The 18956-nt window shown below is 53.5% G+C and overlaps 3 protein-coding genes across 4 annotated transcripts; 2 read left to right on the top strand and 1 right to left on the bottom strand.

Annotated features, from left to right (window-relative positions):
- Window positions 1-32: 32 nt before the first annotated feature.
- On the bottom strand, window positions 33-2282 carry LOC136767916 (uncharacterized). Its single transcript, XM_066721995.1, has 2 exons — window positions 2032-2282; window positions 33-1118 (listed from the first exon to the last, which is right to left on the bottom strand). The coding sequence occupies exons 1-2, from the start codon at window positions 2126-2128 to the stop codon at window positions 445-447; spliced, it is 771 nt and encodes a 256-aa protein (XP_066578092.1). The 5' UTR covers window positions 2129-2282; the 3' UTR covers window positions 33-444.
- Window positions 2260-8476, top strand: armc5 (armadillo repeat containing 5). Its single transcript, XM_066721676.1, has 7 exons — window positions 2260-3532; window positions 3644-3674; window positions 4022-4129; window positions 4256-5183; window positions 5302-6167; window positions 6267-6399; window positions 6515-8476. The coding sequence occupies exons 1-7, from the start codon at window positions 3101-3103 to the stop codon at window positions 8211-8213; spliced, it is 4197 nt and encodes a 1398-aa protein (XP_066577773.1). The 5' UTR covers window positions 2260-3100; the 3' UTR covers window positions 8214-8476.
- A 555-nt stretch (window positions 8477-9031) lies between these two features.
- On the top strand, window positions 9032-18670 carry LOC136767807 (transforming growth factor beta-1-induced transcript 1 protein). Of its 2 annotated transcripts, XM_066721818.1 has the most exons (12): window positions 9032-9385; window positions 12231-12281; window positions 12817-12989; window positions 13194-13252; window positions 13489-13622; window positions 15432-15570; window positions 15688-15772; window positions 15871-16053; window positions 16138-16311; window positions 16394-16475; window positions 16555-16703; window positions 17384-18670. In XM_066721818.1, exons 1-12 carry the CDS (start codon window positions 9373-9375, stop codon window positions 17648-17650), a joined length of 1509 nt encoding a protein of 502 aa, XP_066577915.1. In that variant the 5' UTR covers window positions 9032-9372; the 3' UTR covers window positions 17651-18670. The 2 variants fall into 2 exon arrangements, with proteins under 2 accessions (XP_066577915.1, XP_066577916.1); XM_066721819.1 differs by lacking the exon at window positions 12231-12281 and having other exon boundaries at window positions 9033-9385.
- The last annotated feature ends 286 nt before the right edge of the window (window positions 18671-18956 follow it).

Here is an 18956-nt window from a genome sequence, read left to right as displayed (position 1 = left end):
ATTAAAGTAATTACAGAGGACACAGAGGAGGCTTTGGCTTTTTGGTTTTTAATTTTATGTTAATAAAAAAAAAATGTAACAAAGGCAGGGAACAGTTATTCATTCTGAAATAGGGGTCAGCACACCACGTGCCTGTCTGTGCTGTACTGTATTGTCCTGTACTCTGTGTCTCCTGTCTGTGTGCGTCTGTTGTCCGTGAGTGGCTGCTGTCTGTACCGCCTGGATTGTCCTGTACTCTGTCTGTGCTGTACTATCCGTGCATCACTGTGCCGTCTATCCTGCTTCCCTGACCGACAGGAGCTGTGATTGTACTACGCTATCCAGCATGCCCACACCATCCAACAAGAAGAGGAAGTGGCATCCATGGTGGGCGTGGCACTCCCGTAAAACAGCCTTGCCTGTTTTAACCTAAAAAAGAATCCTCCAGCCAATCAGCTGGTCAAGTCAGTCCTTCTGGGCGAGGCTGGCGATGGCCTGGGCCAGGTTGTTGATGGCTTGGATCTTCCTCTCCTCCAGGTCCCGCTGCTCCTCCCACTGCGCCAGCCGCCTCTCCTGCAGCTCCAGGTATAGCTGCAGCCCGTCTGGGGAGGGGGACGGGGAGGAGGAGCAGGGTGGGCTCCTCCTCTTGACCTTTGTCCCTTGGGGGCCCACCTCACTGGCGGCAACGCCCACCCTCGGCCCTGGGGACGAGCCGGGCTGGGGGCGGGCGGCAGCGGTGGCGACCGCAGGGGCCGTGGCAGTGGCTGAGTGAGGGGATTTCTTCTTGGGGCTTCCAGGGCTGGGGTGGGTGGCGGCGGCGGCGGTGGCCCCCTCTCCCGCACCCCCATCGTCGCCCCCTCTGCCCAGCACAGCGTCCATGGCGGTGAAGAACTCCCAGTGCACGGCCTGGCCGCCCAGACGCCGCGCTCTCTCCCGGTTCTTGCGGTAGGTGGCCAGCAGGTTGCGCCACTTGCAGTCGCACTCGTGGCCCTTGACCTCGCGGTGCCCCCCCGCCCGCACCGCCTCGGCCACCCGCTCCCACAGCCGCGCCTTCCTGCACACGGGCTGCCGGAACGAGCTGTCCAGCGCCAGCCGGACCCGCACCAGTGTCCAGGTAGCCTCGGACGTCCAGAGGAAATCTGCAGAGAGGGAGAGGGGCGCTGAGTCACTGTCTATCCCTCCATCCATCCATCCATCCATCCATCCATTTTCAATAGCCACGGCTACTGCAGGGCAGCACTAACACACAAAAACACACTCCCACACCAGGAAGAGGGCACAGAATGACTATTTTAGGAAGTAATCTAATTACTAATCCAAGACCTGACACTAATCTAGTGTCAATGATAATTATTTGAAATGTTCTGCATGTGCCAGTACTTCTTGCATGAAATCTGACTGGATAAGTATTATTTTTATGGCAGTATGCCGGTTAATATCACTGATAGTTTGTAATCGAAGTAGTAATAGTATAATTTAGGTTTGGAGTAATATGCATCAGTAATAGTATGTAAAAGTAAGCATAGATATGTTTATGACAGTATGCAAGTTATTATAAATATATCTAAGTTGTATTATTATAATCGATCGTACAATGGAGGCAACCCCAAGAGTAATTTAGCTATTTCTACATAATCCTTTTATAATAGGCAATGGTGACTTATTAGAACACTAACTTAGCCTAACTTAGCAATGAACCCTATAAGTCTAAACACCCATTTCAATTGGCAGACAAAAGTATTGGCACCCCTTCATTTGAAACTTGCATTCACCTATTACATTGAACCAACACCGTGGTGTTTTAAACTCGGGCGCACCCTAGCGAGTGCCTTACAGAAAAGTTCAATACAGCCGCCTGAGCAGCTGTCTTCTGTGCAGACTGTCCTTACTGCACTGAGCCGCTATTAATACCCCACACCGTGCAGTACCATATGCAATTCACGATGTCTCTCAATCTCTTGCACTGAGTCACTTTCAAGCATGGAAAATCACTGCAATACTTTTGTCCATCCCCTCCTCTGCACACCCGTCTCCGTCCGTCCCACAACCCACCGCCTTTGGACTTCTTGGAGTCCACCCTGACGTCCTCTACCGTCGTCCTCTCCGCCTCCTGCTTCGCCGGTGTCTCCCCGCTGCTCCCCGCCTCCATCGCCCGGCCGTCCCCGTTAACACTCCCCTTCGGCGCCGAGCCTGCAACCGGCGAGGGAAACAGTAACGATTCCCGTGGATTTTAGCAACTGTGTCGTTGAGACCGAACGGCCACCGATGGACTGCGCCAGCGCTGAATATAACAACATCAACAGGATATCCGGGGGGAGAAGAGAAAAACACCCCCAACATGGGAATTGTAGTTTTATGTCACATTCACAGCCCTGTTATAAGTGGGTTAAATGCCTACAATCCCAGAATGCCCCGGGCACAACGAGAGCTGGATGTGCAATTGTGACGCAACCCCTAGCCGGGAGCTGTAGTTCTGGAGCAGGCGGTGGTCTAAGCAATCCAATGGAGAAGGCACTCGCTGTGGACTACAAGTCCCATCGACGCAGCGCTGCCCAATTGCTTAATAAGAAGAGTCGCCGGGCACCATTTCCCCCTTCCTGTTTGTTTTGGGTTTCGCTTCGGTAAAAAATGGCGCCGGCTACTCCACCGAGTCTCGTCGGGTCAGAGTGGTAATTTTCTGCGGTAGGTAGTAACGGGGGACGGGGAAAAACGGACAGAGCGGGGAGGCAGGCCGTCACAGAGCGGGTGCCGTTGTGTTTTTGTACTCAAACTTCTCCGCTCCTGCGTTTCTGCGGGCAGTGACGTATTTCGGGCCTAATTAACTTGGGGCGTAACGAAACCGCAACATTCAGAGAGGATTAAGAAAAAGACTGCAATTCCCGGCAGCCTTTTCGGGACCGACCAGGTAACCCCCCCCCCACCCACTCCCTTTCATGTCATATCCACCCCCTCCTTTGCGAACTGCATTGTGGGACCTGTAGTTTCCTAGCGCTCTGGCATTCACTGATTTCAATGCGGGTCTGAACTACACTTCCCAGCCATATTGGGAAAAGGGGAAGACGGCGACCGGCGTGGGGCAATTAAGTGTAATTACACTTTTATATTGATATAGTTCAGCTATATGGGAAGGGGGAGAGGTCGTCCGTCGCAACGCTCTTCGCAGACCCCCCCCTCCCGTCCCCAGTCTGCCGGCGGGGGTGACTGGAAGATGGCGACGGGGGTGCCAAAGGGGGGCGAGGGGGTCCCCGAGGAGTCGCTGAGCTGGTGCCTGTCCCAGCTGGCAAAGGCGTCGGCGGGCCGGGAGTGGGCCGGGGGGCAGGAGGGGCAGGAGGTGCAGGAGGTGGAGGTGCAGCCCCGGGCCGGGCTCTGCCGCGCGCTCATCGCCATCCGCACGCGCCACATCAAGGGCGGCGCCGGCATCGCGCGCTACCGGGCTCGCGACGGACTCCGCCCCCTGCTGGAGCTGCTGCGCCGGCCGCGCGCACGCAAGACCCTGGACCTGTCACTCAGCATCCTGGCCAACTGCTGCACCGAGGCCGAGAGCCGGACTGAGGTACCCGGGGGTGGCGGGGGGAACCACAGGCAACTGCCATACCTGCACCTGGGCTTTAACAATCACAGTTCCCTAAGTCTGTGTCTCTGCATGTTTTCTGTCATTCTTCAGGTGCGGAAGCTCGGAGGGATCCCCCCGTTAGGTGAGTGGAACGGTCCGGTGCTGCGCTGTGACATCTGTAGTGTGAAGTCTATGTGTGTCACAATACCTACTATAAGTACACAGACACTGCCTTCAAGCACATACACGCTGCTGTGAAATCCACATAGGCCTGTAAAATTGATCCAGTCACCGGTCTGGTATCTGAAGCTGGGTGCCCTAATCTGCTCTGCTTGTGCTGTTAACATTGTGTGTAGTGTTTACTGTTTAGTAGTGTGTTGTACCGTATCCACACGCTTTACAGTGTGTATGCGTGTCCAGTGTGTGTGTGTGTGCGCGTGCGTGCGAGTGCATGTGTTGCATCGTGTGTAATGTGCTCTGTCCCCACAGTGACTGTGCTGAGAAGCGTGGGTCTGGGTACCGTGCAGAACCGGGCCGCACGAGCCCTGGGCAACCTGGCCATTGACCCGGAGAACAGCGCCCTGATCCACAGAGCCGGTCAGTACAGCACTCTGTGTCCCTCCCTCTCTTCCTCTCTGTGTTTACCTCTGTCCCTCTTGGTTAATGTGCTCTAGCATTCAGTCACACCGCGTCTGTATTAATCTCTCTCCCTCTCTCTCTCAGGTGGCGTCTCTGCCCTCCTCCTCTGCCTCTCTTCTTCCTCGCCCTCCCCCTCCTCTTCCTCCTCGCCCACTACCCCCTCTTCCTCCTCCTCCTCCTCCTCTTCCTCCTCCTCTTCCTCCACTCCCTTCTCCTCCCCCCAAGACCTGGAGTGTGCTCAGTCTGCGGTCCGAGCCCTCCGCAACCTCTCTGACTCCCCCGCCCACCGGCTGGCCCTCCTGTCCCAGGGTACACTTCCATCTCTGGCTCCCCTCCTGGGCCCTGACGCCCCCGCCGCCCTGCGCCGTGCCGCCCTGCGTGCCCTGGCAGAGCTGACCCGGGGCTGCGGCCAGGAGTGTGCCCACGAGCTCTCCCGCTCCGGGGTGTTGGCTCAACTCGGGGCCCTGGCTTCGGGCGAGGCCAATAGGCCCCTGGAGGAGCTCAGCCTGCGGATCCTGGCCAATGCCTGCCTGCAGGGGAGTCTGAGACCCGTGATCGGCTCTCTGGGGGCCATCCCTCGTTTCGTGGAGGAGGTGAAGAGAGATCCTGCCAAATCCGGGGTTTTCCTGCGGGCCCTGTGTCTGTGCTGCCGGGAGGCAGTGAACCGGCCCAAAGTGCGGGAGTGTGGGGGGCTGGAGCTGCTGATCAGCTGTCTGTCTGCCAGTCAGGGCCACGCCGTCGCCCGGCTGGTAGTGCTGGCCTTCGTGGACTTTGTGTACGACGAATCGGCACTGGAGCAGCTGCTGGGGGCCGGGCTGGTGCCGCTGTTGGTGGCCCGGTTGGTGGAGCTGGCCCGGGGGGAGAGCCCGGTGGAGGGACCTCGGGAAGAGGGAGAGGAGCCCGGAGAGATGTATACGGCCTCCTTCGACTTCCCTCCCCCCCCGGACGGAATACGGAGGGAAGGCGTGGTCGAGGGGCAGGGTCAAGGGTCGTCCAGCTTCCTCAGTCTCAGGTGAGTTTCCCAAGTCTGGGGGTCTCGGGGGACAGAAGGCAGTGCTCATGTACTGTTGTGTGCGGTCATCGTGTCTCTATTAACTCCTGTTCTCTCCCCCCCCCCCCCCCCCCCCCAGGTCATGGCTGCTGTCTGAGGGCTTTATCTCCAATGAAGGAGAGCTCTCTCCTCAGTGGTCTCCAGGAGGGGAGTCGGAGTGGGGGGGGGACAGCCTGCCCGGGACCCCCAGCACAGACCCCCCTCGACACCAGTCTCCCACTCTCCCTGCCCTCCCCTCCTCCTCCTCTTCCCCCTCTCTCTCCGGCTCTCCCTCTCTCCGGCCCACACTCTCCCGCCCGGCCTCCTCTTCCACGCCACAACCTACCTCTCTCCTTGTCCCCTCACTCTCCCTCTCCCTCTCCACCTCTGCTTCTCCTTTGCCCTGCCAGCCCACCCCCCTCTGCCCTGCTCCTCCTCCTCCTCCCGCTGCACCTTCCTCCTATCTCTCTCCCTCTCCCTCCCACCAGCCCCGGAAACGATTGCGCCCCCGCTCCCGCTCCCTCCTCAGCGACCCAGAAGCAGAAGACAAGAAAGCAGATACCTCTTCTAACCTCCTCCCTCCAGCCTCTTCCACCGCTTCCTCCTCCTCCACGGGTACAGACCCCCTCGAGCAGCCCCTCTACCCCCACCCCTACCACCCCGAGCCCTGGACCCCCGAGTCCCCGCTGCTGCTGCTCCTCTCGCGTTTCTCCCAGGCTGTCGACCCCAGCCCCATTCTGGTGAGAACGGCCGTCCTCCGTGGCTTACTGGATTACCTGTCCCTGCGCGAGAACCCCAGCCCCCGCTGTTTCCGCATGCTGGGCCGCCTCACCTGCAACCCCAACTGCCTGGAGGCGCTGGTGCGCACGGGGGCGCCCTGCCTGTTTCACCACCGGCTGCTGCAGGGGGACAGGGGCAGCCGCAGGAGACAGTCCAAGAGCAGCCGTGCCAGAGTCAGGGAGCTGGGTGAGTGGGAGTGCGTTGTTGTGGTTGGTGACAGTGTGCGTCACTGTATGTGTCACTTTGTGCGTTGTTGCGGTGTTTGACGGTGTGTTGTTGTTGCAGGCCGGGCTCTGCTGGGTAACCTGCGTGTGCAGTGCGAGTCGGGGTTCGGCGCTGGGGTGCTGTCTCACCTCATGCTGTCGGGCTCTGATCCTGACCGGCTGGCCTGCAGCCTGGCACTGCCTCTCATCACCAGGTCAGTGCCCTGTCTCTGTGTACACTGGAGTGAACACGGCTGTAGTGTGTGTAATGTGTGTGTAATATGGTTAGTTAATGTCTGCATTAACCCTCTCTCCCTCTCTCTCCCTCAGTAACAAGCCCCTCCTCAGGAAGTTGCTCCTGGATCACGGAGGCCTGCGATTGGCCCTGCAGCCTCTAGGACACCATGACAGTCCTGACTCCTCCTCCTCCTCCTCCAGCGATCCCAACGACAGCTGCGTCTCCGAGGACCAGTGTGCCGCGTGGGGTGCCGGGCTGGGCGGTTGGCTGCCCCCTCCAAACCCACCCACCCCCTCCCGCCTTCGCTTCCTGCACTGCGCCCTGCTGGCTGATTCCCTCGGCTCCCTTCTGGAACGTCCTGTGGCGGGGGGTGGACTAGAGACTGGGGGTAGCAGGAAAGGGGGGTCTTATGCCTTCAACACATCCCATACCGCTCGTTCCCCTCCTTCAAAGAGACCCCGGTTCACCCGTCTGTGCCCTTACCATCAGAAGACCACAGACCTGGTCTTCCTATTGGATGATGGCTCTAAGCTGCCAGCCAATTGGGAGGCAGTAGCCGGGGACGAGGGCAGGGCCGAGGATGGGGGGTCGGAGTATTTCCGGGCACTGCTGCGGGGGGGGTTCAGAGAGTCGTTGGGGGCACCCCAGGCCGGGGAGGGGATCCCCATTCGGGACGTCACCCCCCAGATGCTACTTCCTGTTCTTCACTACCTCCACGGCTGCTCCCTCTATCGCAGCCAAGGGAGAGCAGGAGAGGAGAGGGTGGAGGGGGAGGGGGAGGAGGAGAGTGGGGAGTGTCCTGTGCTGGGGTCCCTGAGGGAGGGAGGGGGAGGCCGCTGGAGCGAGGGAGAGGAGGAAGAGGTAGGGGGCTGGTTAGGGCCTGAGGGAGGGGCAGAGGAAGGGAGGGGTAGCAGAAGAAAGCGAGAGGGACCGAGGGGTGGAAAGATGGCAGTGGTAGAGGAGGAGGAGGAGGAGGAGGAGGAAGAGGAGGAAGAAGAGGAGGAAGGTGCACAGGGCATGGAGACGGAGGCAGGTGTGGGAGGCCCCTGTCCCCTGGCCTGTGCCATGCAGGGGGCCAGCCGCTTCCTGGTGCCTGGCCTGCAGGGGGAGCTGGAGCAGCTGTGCGTGTCTCTGCTGGGACACCAGGGGGCACTCTTGAGCACTGCTGCCCGAGTGGGGAAGGGGATGGGGCTGGAACCCGAGTGTACGGGATCGGAGCCGCAATCTGGGTCAGAACACGGCAAAGCACCCAAAGCGGCAGCGATATCACAGGCTGTGGCAGCAGAGAGCCAGCCAGGATTGGGACTGGCGTCGGACTCCGGAGCGATCCGGGGCACCAGAGCCGAACTTTCACCCCGACCTGGCTCTGGGACGGAATCCCGGACCCCATCTGGATCGGCCCGGAACTCCAGAACCCGAACCAGCTCCGAGTCTGGATCAGAACTGGAGTGCAGGCTACAGTCAGACCTGGTACTGGACCCAGACACTCAGTCCACATCGGGGTCTGGGTCAGACTGCGGGCTCGAATGCGCAGTGGCTTCTGCGTTGGATTCAGACCGCCCCCTGGAGTCGGCCCCCCTGATCGTCTCCCTGCCCTCCATGTACCGCTTCTGTCAGCGCCACGGGTACCCCGGGCTGGGCCGGCACTGCCTGATACGACTGCTGGCCTCCCAGCCCCCACTGCCGCACCCTCTGCCCGCCACCGGCCTGGCACAGCTCTCTGACCTGGTGCACTGTGCCCAGCAGCTGAGAGACGATATCCACACGCTGGTCACACAAGCCCTGAACTGAGAGAGAGAGTGAATGACCGGGAAAGACTGACTGACTGACCCAAAGACCTACTGAGACTAACTGAGACGGACAGATGGACTGACAGACAGAAAGGAGTCGGACACACACTGACCCTGGTGTCTGACACGCACTGTAAATAGTGTACATAGTATAACGGCCTCCCTGCACTGTATATAGTGAGCTGCCATGATGGGGGGGGGGTCCTGGAAGCTGCCAATCATGCTGAGTCACAAACTATAATAAACAGCAACTGGTACACCTCACCTCGCTGTCTGGGTGGTCTGTGTGTGTGTCTATATCCATCTCTCTGTCTCTTGAGTCTGTACATGCATTTCTCTACATCTGTCCGACTATTTGTGTTTTCGCTGTGTGTATCTATCAGTCTACAGTTATTCGTAGAGACAGACCGTGACATCTGTCTCTGATTCCTGTCTGTTCTCTTACTGTACAGATCGATCGGTCTGTCCATTTAGTTGTAGTGTGGTAGGGATGGTGTTTCAATTTAGATCTGCATACCAATAATTCCTTTTTATAATGGTACAAATACACAATTGGCATGCACTTAGTAGTAGTAGTAGTGTGTTTCTGTGTTACAGCAATGTGCCAGTGTGGTCCGCCGGTTGGACTGTGTGTCCCTATCTGAGCAGGTCAACAGTCCCTGTCTACCCCGGCTTAAGCAATGCACAGGCTCTCAGTGTGCGGCTGTGCTGCGCTCTCTGCCACTGCCCCGCCATCCCCACATTTCTGCTCCAAATATGGTTTTGGAATGTGCGTGGTGACGTCACCCGCCTGGGAAACTTGGGTGGGGGTGGAACGGTAACCCGCAATTCCAGAACGGGACTCTGCGCTCGCTCTCTCTCTCTTCCCGGTTTCATGTACAGTGTGAAACAGCACTGGAAAAGTTGGGAAGGAATAGAATACGCCCTTGTGTGTGTGTGTGTGTGTGTGTGTGTGTGTGTGGCACTGTGTGTGTCTCTTAACGAGCAGATTGCGCCCAGCGAGTTAAAGCAGAATTACAGAAGACAAGCGCCGATCCGGATTGTTCTCTGCTCTATTTGTATCATATTGTTATTCCGAATTGAGAATTCCTCCGATACAATAGTAACAACCAACAGCAGGGAGAAAGGAGGAGAGAGAGAGAGAGAGAGAGACCGTTACAATGGACGACTTGGGTAAGTTAAAGAACGAACGGCCACTATACCGTGTTTGCAGGACTAACGCATAAGACTAGCAGGATACCGATTTAATGGGAGCTAGCGGGGGAGGAAAAAAGGGATGCATGAAGGAACTTGAACCTAAAAAATAAAAACAATAAGAGAAGAAAAGACGGACATGGCACACGGGCTACAGATGTGAGACAAAAGCTGGGTTTGTGATTACAAGGGTCCCGTCGTGTCGGGTGGAAGCATTACAGCTGTTCTTGCAAAATAACGGGATTTCGCAGAGAAAGGGGGGGAAAAGCATCGGAGCAAGTCACATGTTCAGTCCATGCAGAAGACCTCCCAGAAAGATAGAGAAAGAAAGAAAGAAAAAAGAAAATGATATATAGCGCGCCAGTTTGGGTGGCGAACGATTCTCCTGAGACGCTGCAGACCCGAGCGTTGCGTTTATTCTCCCTTTATGTCGCGACTCTGTGTCTGTGTCTGTGTGTGTGTGTGTGTGTGTGTGTGTGTTGTATTTTTTTGCGTGCTGTGGGATGCAATGTGACTTTAATTAGTACCACACTGCAATTTATCTGGAGCCAGTGAGCCTGCGTGCGTGCCTGTGTCTGCGTGTGTCAGCCAGCATGTGTGTGTGTGTGTGTGTGTGTGTGTGTCAGTGCTTAGAGACTTTGGCAGCGTGGGAGTGATGCTCAACCAGGGGTATAGACATTGCAACCACTGAGTGTTAAAAGCCTAGGGAAGCCGTGCAAATGTGTGCAAGTGAGCCAGTGCTTGACAGTGCGAGCTGGTGTTGTGAGTGTCTGTGTATGAGGGACCTAGTGTGTGTCAGTGAGAGTGTGAGTGTGTTCATCAATATGCGTGGAATTGCTTGTGTGTGTGTTGGTGTGAACATGTGTGAGGTTTCCTGTGTGTCTGTGTGTGTGCAGTCGTTTTGTTAGTGTTGGAGTGGCTGTGTGCGTCGGCGGGAGTGTGGCGAGTGTGTGAGTAAGAAGCACTTCTAAATATGGTCAACAAGTCCCATTGTGATGCTCTGATCGCCTTATATGACCAGCGCTGTCAGAGTGCCTCGGGTGCCCCTGTATCCCCCTTTGCCCTTGTTCCTGCTGCCTTGCCCTCACAATTGGGCCCCACAATACAGGTCAGAGCTCCGGGGTCCCAGTCCCCACCTCTCCACTAACTGCCAGGGCATTCCCACTCCCTGTAGACTAGTGGGGGGGGTTACTTCTCCTGTCTCAGTCCTGACACACTGCTGACTCCATAGTGGTGCCAGCGCACATGGGCCGAACACGCCCGATACCTCCTCCTGCTTGGGAAACAGTCAGGCGGGGAAACTGCACAGTCACGGGTGGACAAGCTTCCGTGGAGGTCGAATAGATCGGCCGTTACCTCTTTAAAATCATCACTTGTCCATGTATTAGTGCTGATCGTCATTGTCCCGATCTGCACTGTACGAGTTGTACAGTTTCGCTTCCCAGCTGCCTCAGGGGGGCTGACAAACGTAAGCCACTGAAATGACTCATTGTTCTTATTTATTAAAGAAAAACAAAAACAACATTTATTGGGGCTTCTTGCAACTGTTTTGTGTGGTTGCCAGTATATTACTGCCGATCTGATAAACATACATACTGCGCCGGGGCCCTCGAAACCCCCTTATAACCCTTATCTCGGGTCCTTGATTGCTGCATTTTTTGATTGATGGATTGATTTAAATTGCAGCCTGTCTTAACTCAGTTCACTCATCTTTGCCTTTGTCTCTCTGTGTCCAAGTAATAATAATGATAACGATAATTAAGCCGAATCCGTACTGAAGGACTAAATCAATTAAGAAGGAGAAGAAGTTGAGTTAAGCCAGCATTTCAGTCCAAGGCGGGGCATCTCTGCTACTCCATTCCCCGGCACACATCCAGGGCAGGGCTGCGTTGCTGCTGAGTTCATGGCCGGGGTCGGGGCTGTCTTGCCGTTGCTAGGGGTGTAATGATGGGGTCAGGTAGCTCACAAGCCTAAGGCAACATTAGCAGGGTCTCTGTTGCTAAGTATTTGGTCAGCATGGGCAGAATAGAGCAACACACGGCCCGCATCCGTTTGTTAAGGGTGTTGTTGCCGTGTTGTGCTGTGTTGTGCGGTGCCGTGCTGTGCTGGACTGCAGTGTTTATATATAGGCTCCATACAAACAGCCCACTTCCTACTGACAGGCTGTAATTACTGGGTTGAGGAGTCTGTGAGTCATTGTGGGGAAATGTGGCGAGAGTATCGGAGCCGGCACACATGGGCCCTGTTCTTCCTGTCGGGATGAAAAGGAAATCGCACGTTCGGAAAACGGGCCTGTCACTGGAGACGGAGAGTGACAGATTATTAATGGAGAGAGAGGGTGTGTGTGTGTGTGTGAGAGAGAGAGAGAGAGTTTGTCTGTGTGAGTGTGTGAAGTTTAATTACAAAAGAGGGAATTTTGACCTATCAACAGAGCCTAGCTTCTTCATGGATTGGTTGCCCTGTCTTGCCCTTTGTGTTGTGACTGGTCATGGTCTGTGTCAGTGCTGTGACTGGAGAGGGGTCTGCATGCGTCTGTGCTGTGATTGGCCAGGTTGTGTGTGTGTTATGATTGGTCAGACTGCGAGTCAGGCCCTTCACTGCTTGCTGAATTTTGTACCTCTACATTTAAGTGTGTGTTGGGGGGTCTCCATCTGTGCTGTGATCGGTCAGTGCCTGTATGTGCTCCAGCCCTCATTGGACACAGCTTGCTCTGCCGTGCTTGGAATGGCCCACCTCGGCTGTGTCCCTGCGTCTGGGATTGTCCAGCCTCTGTCTGTCTTGCGCCGCGATTGCTCACTGTGTCTGTCTGTCTATCTCCCTGTAGGCCAGCCTGACCCACCTTACTCCCCCCTCAGTCCTCGTATTGTTGTGTTCGGTACGTAATGTCTGTCTGTCTGTGTTTATGTCAGTTGTAATTATTATTATTCATTTACTGGCCGGTGCCCTTATCCAGGGTGACTTACAGGATACAAGAGTTCCTGTTTGTGTTGTCCATGTGTGTTACATTTGTCTATGTGTCTGTCTCGCTCTCCGTGTGTCTGTCTGTCTGTCTGTCTGTCTGTCTGTCATAGTTTGTCTCTGCTATGCTGTTAATGTGCTTATCCACTCTGCCACTGTACTGTACTGTGCTGTCACTCTACTGTACTGTACCCCATTGTCACTGTCACTGTGCTGTACTACACTATAACTTAATGATAATCAGAATGAATGTCTATATAAACATCTCTCTCTCTCTCTCCCTCTCCCTATCTGTCTCTCAGGTTTAGTGAGTATATTACTCTAGTGTCCATTCATATGAGAGGCCGTTCAGCCAGTCAGTCAGTGTATCTCTCTCTCTCTCTCTCTCTCCCTCCCTCTCTTCCTCTCTCTCCTTGTCTCCCTTTATCCTCTTTTCTCTCTCTCTCTCTCAGATGCCCTGCTGGCAGACCTGGAGAGCACCACCTGTCCTATCTCCAGGCGGCCAGTGCTGCTGTCTGACTGCTCCCCTGCGGCCCCCCCTGACCCGGGACCCCCCCTCCAGACCCCTGTACCACGAGACCCCCCCCAGCCACGCCCCCCTCCTCCTGCATACACCCCACAGCAGGTACAACCTCAGCGCTGCATCTGGATTGACACACTGACAGACTGACTACCTGATTGGCTGAAACATTGATTGACAGAATGAAGCACTGGTTGACACACTGACCAGCGCCATTGTTGTGTTATACGTTGTACTGTGTTGTTTCTCTCTGTCCCTCTGTGGCACAGTGTTCCTGTAATAACCCCTCCCCCCCCTCTCTTTGTGTAGACTGTTTCCTCGGCAATGAAGTCCAGTACCTCCAACCCAGACACAGACAAACTGTACAGGTATAACCAAAATACACTACATTGTGGCTAACCTAGATCTGTGTGTCTGTCTATCTGTCCAGCTATCTGTCTATCAGTCTATTTCAGTATATTAACATCTCTTCTGTTGTCTGTCAGTGCATCTCTGTTAACCCCCCATCTCTCTCTCAGTGCAGTGTCAGTGTCCTGCAGTGTCCAGTCAGTCAGTGTGTCTGTACTGTATTAACCCCCCCTCTCTCTCTATCTCTCTCTGTCAGTACGGTGTGTAAACCGCGCTCCCCCCGCGCTGCGGACCCTCCAGCTTTCAGCTCTACCTCAGTGTTAGGGGGGGGTCTGAGCGAGCTGGACCACCTGCTACAGGAGCTCAACGCCACGCAGTTCAACATCACAGGTGTGTGTGTTTCTGAGTGTGTCTCTTTCAGTGTGTCTCTGTAGGTGAGTATTGCAATCATAAGACACAGCCTGCCCTCATGTGGACACGGACAGTACTGCACCCTCTAGGGCACAGTGCTGTTTCAGCCACTCAGGCATCACTCTGTCTTTAGTCACTGGGTAGGCCCTGTCTCAGTAAAACCACAGTGTTGAGTGTGGCTGTGTCTTACAGACGTGCTCAGATTTGTCCACAAAAAACGAAGAATGCACAATTTCCTCTGAAATACCTTGAAACTGACAAAAGTAATTGGCATCCACCATTGATTATTCCATATTTTATAGAAATCAGACTTTGCTTTTGGTTTTCAACATAATATTGTAAATAATAAACAAATGAAAATGGCATGGACAAAAAAAACCTCAACCTAATATTTTGTTGCACAACCTTTAGAGGCAATCACTGCAGGTTTGATGGGTGCCTTCTCCAGACTGTAAGTTTCAGCTCTTTCCATAGATATTCAATAGGATTCAGATCAGGACTCATAGAAGGCCACTTCAGAACAGTCCGATATTTTGTTCTTATCCATTCTTGGGTGCTTATAGCTGTGTGTTTCGGGTCATTATCCTGTTGGAGGACCCATGACCTGTGACTGAAACAGAGCTATCTGACACTGGGCAGTACGTTTCGCTCCAGAATGCCTTGATAGTCTTGAGATTTCATTGTGCCCTGCACAGATTCAAGGCACCCTGTGCCAGGCGCAGCAAAGCAGCCCCAAAACATAACCAAGCCTCCACCATTTTTCACTGCAGGTATGGGGTTCTTTTCTTTGAAAGCTTCATTTTTTCGTCTGTGAACATAGAGCTGATGTGACTTGCCAAAATGCCCCAGTCTGTCCAAAGGACATTCTCCCAGAAGGATTGTGGCTTGTCAATATGCATTTTAGCAAATTCCAGTCTGGCTTTTTTATATTTTTCTTTCAAAAGTGGAGTCCTCCTGGGTCTTCTTCCATGGAGGCCACTTTCCCTCAAAAAGTGATGGATGGTGCGATCAGAAACTGACGTTCAGCTTGTATCTCTTTGGCAGTTATCCTTGGTTCTTTTTCTGCCATTGGCACTATCCTTCTGTTCAATCTAGGGTCGATTGTCCTCTTGCGGCCGCGCCCAGGGAGGTTGACTACAGTTCCATGGACCTTGAACTTCTTAATAATATTTGCAACTGCTGTCACAGGAACATCAAGCTGCTTGTAGATGCAGATGGTCTTGTAGCCTTTACCTTTACCATGCTTGTCTATTATTTTCTTTCTGATCTCCTCAGACATCTCTCTCCTTTGCTTTCTCTGGTCCATGTTGAGTGTGGTGCACACAATGATACGGCACAGTGATTACTTTCCTCCATTTAAATGACTGATTACAAGATTGGAGACTTGTGTGATACTAATTAAATAAATGAATTAGTTTGGAATATCTCTATAATCAAATTATTTATTAAATTTTCTAAGGGGTACCAACAAATGTGTCCAGGCCATTTTAGAGTGAGCAATAATTCATCGCTTTTCACAGCTTCTTTGCTTTATTCTATGCCATACCAAAGGCATGCAAGTATACATGATGCAATAGCTTTTAAATCCATCACTTTTCAGGAGGAATGAAGCATTATTTCAATGAGCTGTAAGGGTACCAACACATTTGAGCACGTCTGTATTGTCAGGGCTGTGTTGTGTTGAGTGTGGTTGTGTCTCAGTGTCAGGGCTGTGTTGAATGTTCATGAGTGTGGGTTCACTATGTTAACCCTGCGGTGTTGAGTGTGGTCCTGCTGTGTTCCTCTCAGATGAAATCCTGGCCCAGTTCCCCAGCAGTAAGAGGGACGAGGCAGGAGAGAAGCTCAAGGAGTTCCAGACAGGGATGGCCTCCAAGGGCCGGGATGAGACGGGCAGGGACAAGACAGCGCCCCCTAGCAACAGCTCCAGGTACTGCCGCCCACAGCCCTCTACACTGTGGTATTTATACACTGCCGTGTCGAGATCAGTCAGTCAGTCAGTGTGTCTATATTGACACTCCTCTCTCCCTCTCCCTCTCTCTCTCAGCTCAGGAAAGCCCTCTGCCACCTCAGCCACCCTGGAGCTGGACAAGCTGATGGCGTCTCTGTCCGACTTCAAGGTCCAGAGCACAGTGAGTATATTGAGCTCTCTGGACCGCTCCATGGTACCAGTAGAACCCCCTGAGCGCTTATCCCCTCCCCCTCTAACTCTGCCTCTCCCTCTCATTAGCCGCCGCCGCCTGTCACTCAACCTGTGGTCACGTCGCCGCGCCAGGCAGCCCCTCCCCCCCAGAACTCCAGCGGCTCATTGGACAGCATGCTGGGGCTCCTCCAATCAGATCTGAGCAGGCAGGGCATCCCTACCACAGCTAAGGGCACCTGCTCTGCTTGTCAGAAGCCCATCGTGGGACAGGTGTGTGTGTGTGTCTAATATGTGTCCAGTCAGTCAGTGTGTCTGTACTGTATTAACCCCCACCTCCCTCTCTCTCTCACTCAGGTGGTGACAGCTCTGGGGCAGGTGTGGCACCCTGACCACTTTGTGTGCAGTGAGTGCCAGGGCCAGCTGGGCTCGCGCACTTTCTTCGAGAAGGAGGGCCGCCCGTACTGCGAGCGCGACTACTTCAGTCTGTTCTCGCCGCACTGCGCACAGTGCTCGAAGCCCATACTCAACGTGAGTGTGTGTGTCAGAGAGTGAGGATCAGTGTTAGAGTGAGTGTACTAATTCCGCTCTCTCTCTCTCTCTCTCTCTGTAGAAAATGGTCACTGCTCTGGACAAGAACTGGCACCCTGAGTGCTTCTGCTGTGTCAAGTGTGGGCGCTCCTTTGGGGAGGAAGGTGAGGTCCCTTTTTGTTTGCCCGCAGTGTGCCTCTGTTCATTAGTGTGTCTCTATTAACACCCTCTGTCCGTCTCCAGGTTTCCATGAGCGTGACGGCCAGCAGTACTGTCAGGAGGACTTCCTGGCCCTCTTCGCGTCGCGCTGCCAGGGCTGCTCCCGGCCCATCCTGGAGAACTACATCTCTGCCCTGAATGCGCTGTGGCACCCGGAGTGCTTCGTCTGCAGGGTGAGGGAGGGAGGGAGGAGGGAGGAGGGAGGGGGTTGGTCAATCAGTCAGTCAGTTAGTCTTTGTGTAACTGTCTCAGTCCACTGCCAGTGTGTACCATATGAACCCCCTCCCCTGCCTTCTCAAACCACATCAAACCAGAGGAGCTTTTCCAGATCAGCAGGGACACACGCACCCAGGGACACAAATGGAAATTGGGCTTCAAGGCATTCAAAACAGAAAACAGGAGACACTTCTTCACACAGAGAGGCGTCACAATCTGAACAAACTCCCCAGCGATGTGGATGAAGACGAAAATTTGAGAACATTTAAAAATGGACTGAATAGGATCCTTGCATCACTCAGTTCTTAATGGGCACCAAACGAGCACGATGCGTCAAATGGCCTCCTCTCTGTAAACTTTCTTATGTTCTTATGTTCATCTTGTCTGCACTCATCAGCTTTTACAATCTAGGATGTAAGACCTTATATATTGCTTACTGTATCTCCTATACACTTGTGTAAGTTCTACATTTGTAAAATGTATTATGCCTGAACTGCACTGTATTTTTGCACTCTATTTCTGAATTAATCTGATATTTTGTAAGTCGCCCTGGCAAAGGGCATCTGCTAAGAAATAATAATAATAATAATAATGTTCTCTCTCTTCCTCTCCCCTTCTCCCCGCCCCTCCCATGCAGGAGTGCTACACCCCCTTTGTGAACGGCAGCTTCTTTGAGCACGAGGGGCAGCCGCTATGCGAGGCGCACTACCACCGCAGCCGGGGTTCTCTGTGCCAGGCCTGCCAGCAGCCGATCACGGGCCGCTGCGTCACCGCCATGGGCGCCCGCTACCACCCCCACCACCTGGTCTGCGCCTTCTGCCTGCGGCCACTGAGCAAGGGCTGCTTCAAGGAGCAGGAGGGCAAGCCCTACTGCCACCCCTGCTTCATCAAACTTTTCGGGTAGAGAGAGGAGGGGAGAGTGGGAGAGTGGGAGAGAGGGAGGGAAAGGGGGAGGGGGGGACTATATCCTGCTCTATTCTGCTTTATCAAAGTGTTCAGCTGGGAGGGAGAGGGGTTGACCCAGCACCTGAGCACTGAGACATTCTAGTTTCTTGTTATTGGAAGGACACCATTGACACACTGCCCAACACCACTGTACAGCACCCTGCTGTGCACCCCTGTCAACAGCTGTGAGTGAGAGAGAGGGAGGAGAGAGAGAGAGAGAGAGAGAGAGAGAGAGAGAGAGAGGAAGGGAGGGAGGGAGGAAGGTACAGAGGGACAGGAAAATAGGGAGGGATAGAGAGAGAGAGAGAAGAGGGATAGAGAAAGAGAGAGAGAGAGAGAGCGGGAGGAAGGGTATTACAGGAGCTGGGTTGTAGGTGGCGTTTGGAGTTGTCAATGCAGACTGTAGCTGGGTAGCTGTTTTACAGGACAATGTTCATGATTCCTATTATATCACACTATCTTTTGCTTTGCATTTGCACAGATACATATATATATATATATATTTATTTATGTATGTATATATATATATTCTTATTATTTTAAATTTCCAATTTTGTATCAGTATAACGATCGTTAATGGTATTATTCTTATTTTTGACCTTTTAATTCCATCGTCGATGTGTATATACTTTGCTCTGGAGCTGCCACAGCCTGCCCTGACGCAGACATGGGAACAGTGTTTACAGAGACAGCCGCTCCACATTACAGCACACCTGCTAACAGTGTTTAAAGAAATGCTGGTCATATTTCAAACTTGGGTGTCTATTTACTTATGCTAAGTCTATGTGTATACACACACTCGTTGATATATCATATTTATACGTTCTCTCTACTATTGCCAAAGAAGTTTTTTTACCAAAGATTTTATATCCGTATACCTTTTCTTCTAAATATACAAGAGGACCTTTGAAAAGTGTTATTATTGAGATCTGTATTGTACCATCCAAGACAATAATAAATGTGTTACGTTTCACAGCTATGCAGGATGTAGTTGAGCTGATTCATTTGTGTTGTCAAATGTTGGCTCCATTCTGGGCCCTATACTATACTATAGTACACACAGCACTGGCTCCAGTCTGGGCCCCTATACTATTCTATACTATACTATACTATACTATACTATACTACAGTCCACACAGCGCTGGCCATATACTACTAGACTGATATACAGAGATACTGACGATTAGACGCACAGAAAAACAGATAGGCAGGGATGCTTACAAATGCACTGACCAAGTAGCAAGCACAGACTGATGCCTCACCCC

Source organism: Amia ocellicauda, chromosome 14, assembly GCF_036373705.1.
Source record: "Amia ocellicauda isolate fAmiCal2 chromosome 14, fAmiCal2.hap1, whole genome shotgun sequence".
Classification (NCBI taxonomy): Eukaryota; Metazoa; Chordata; class Actinopteri; order Amiiformes; family Amiidae; genus Amia; species Amia ocellicauda.
This window is presented reverse-complemented; position numbering and strand designations above follow the sequence as displayed.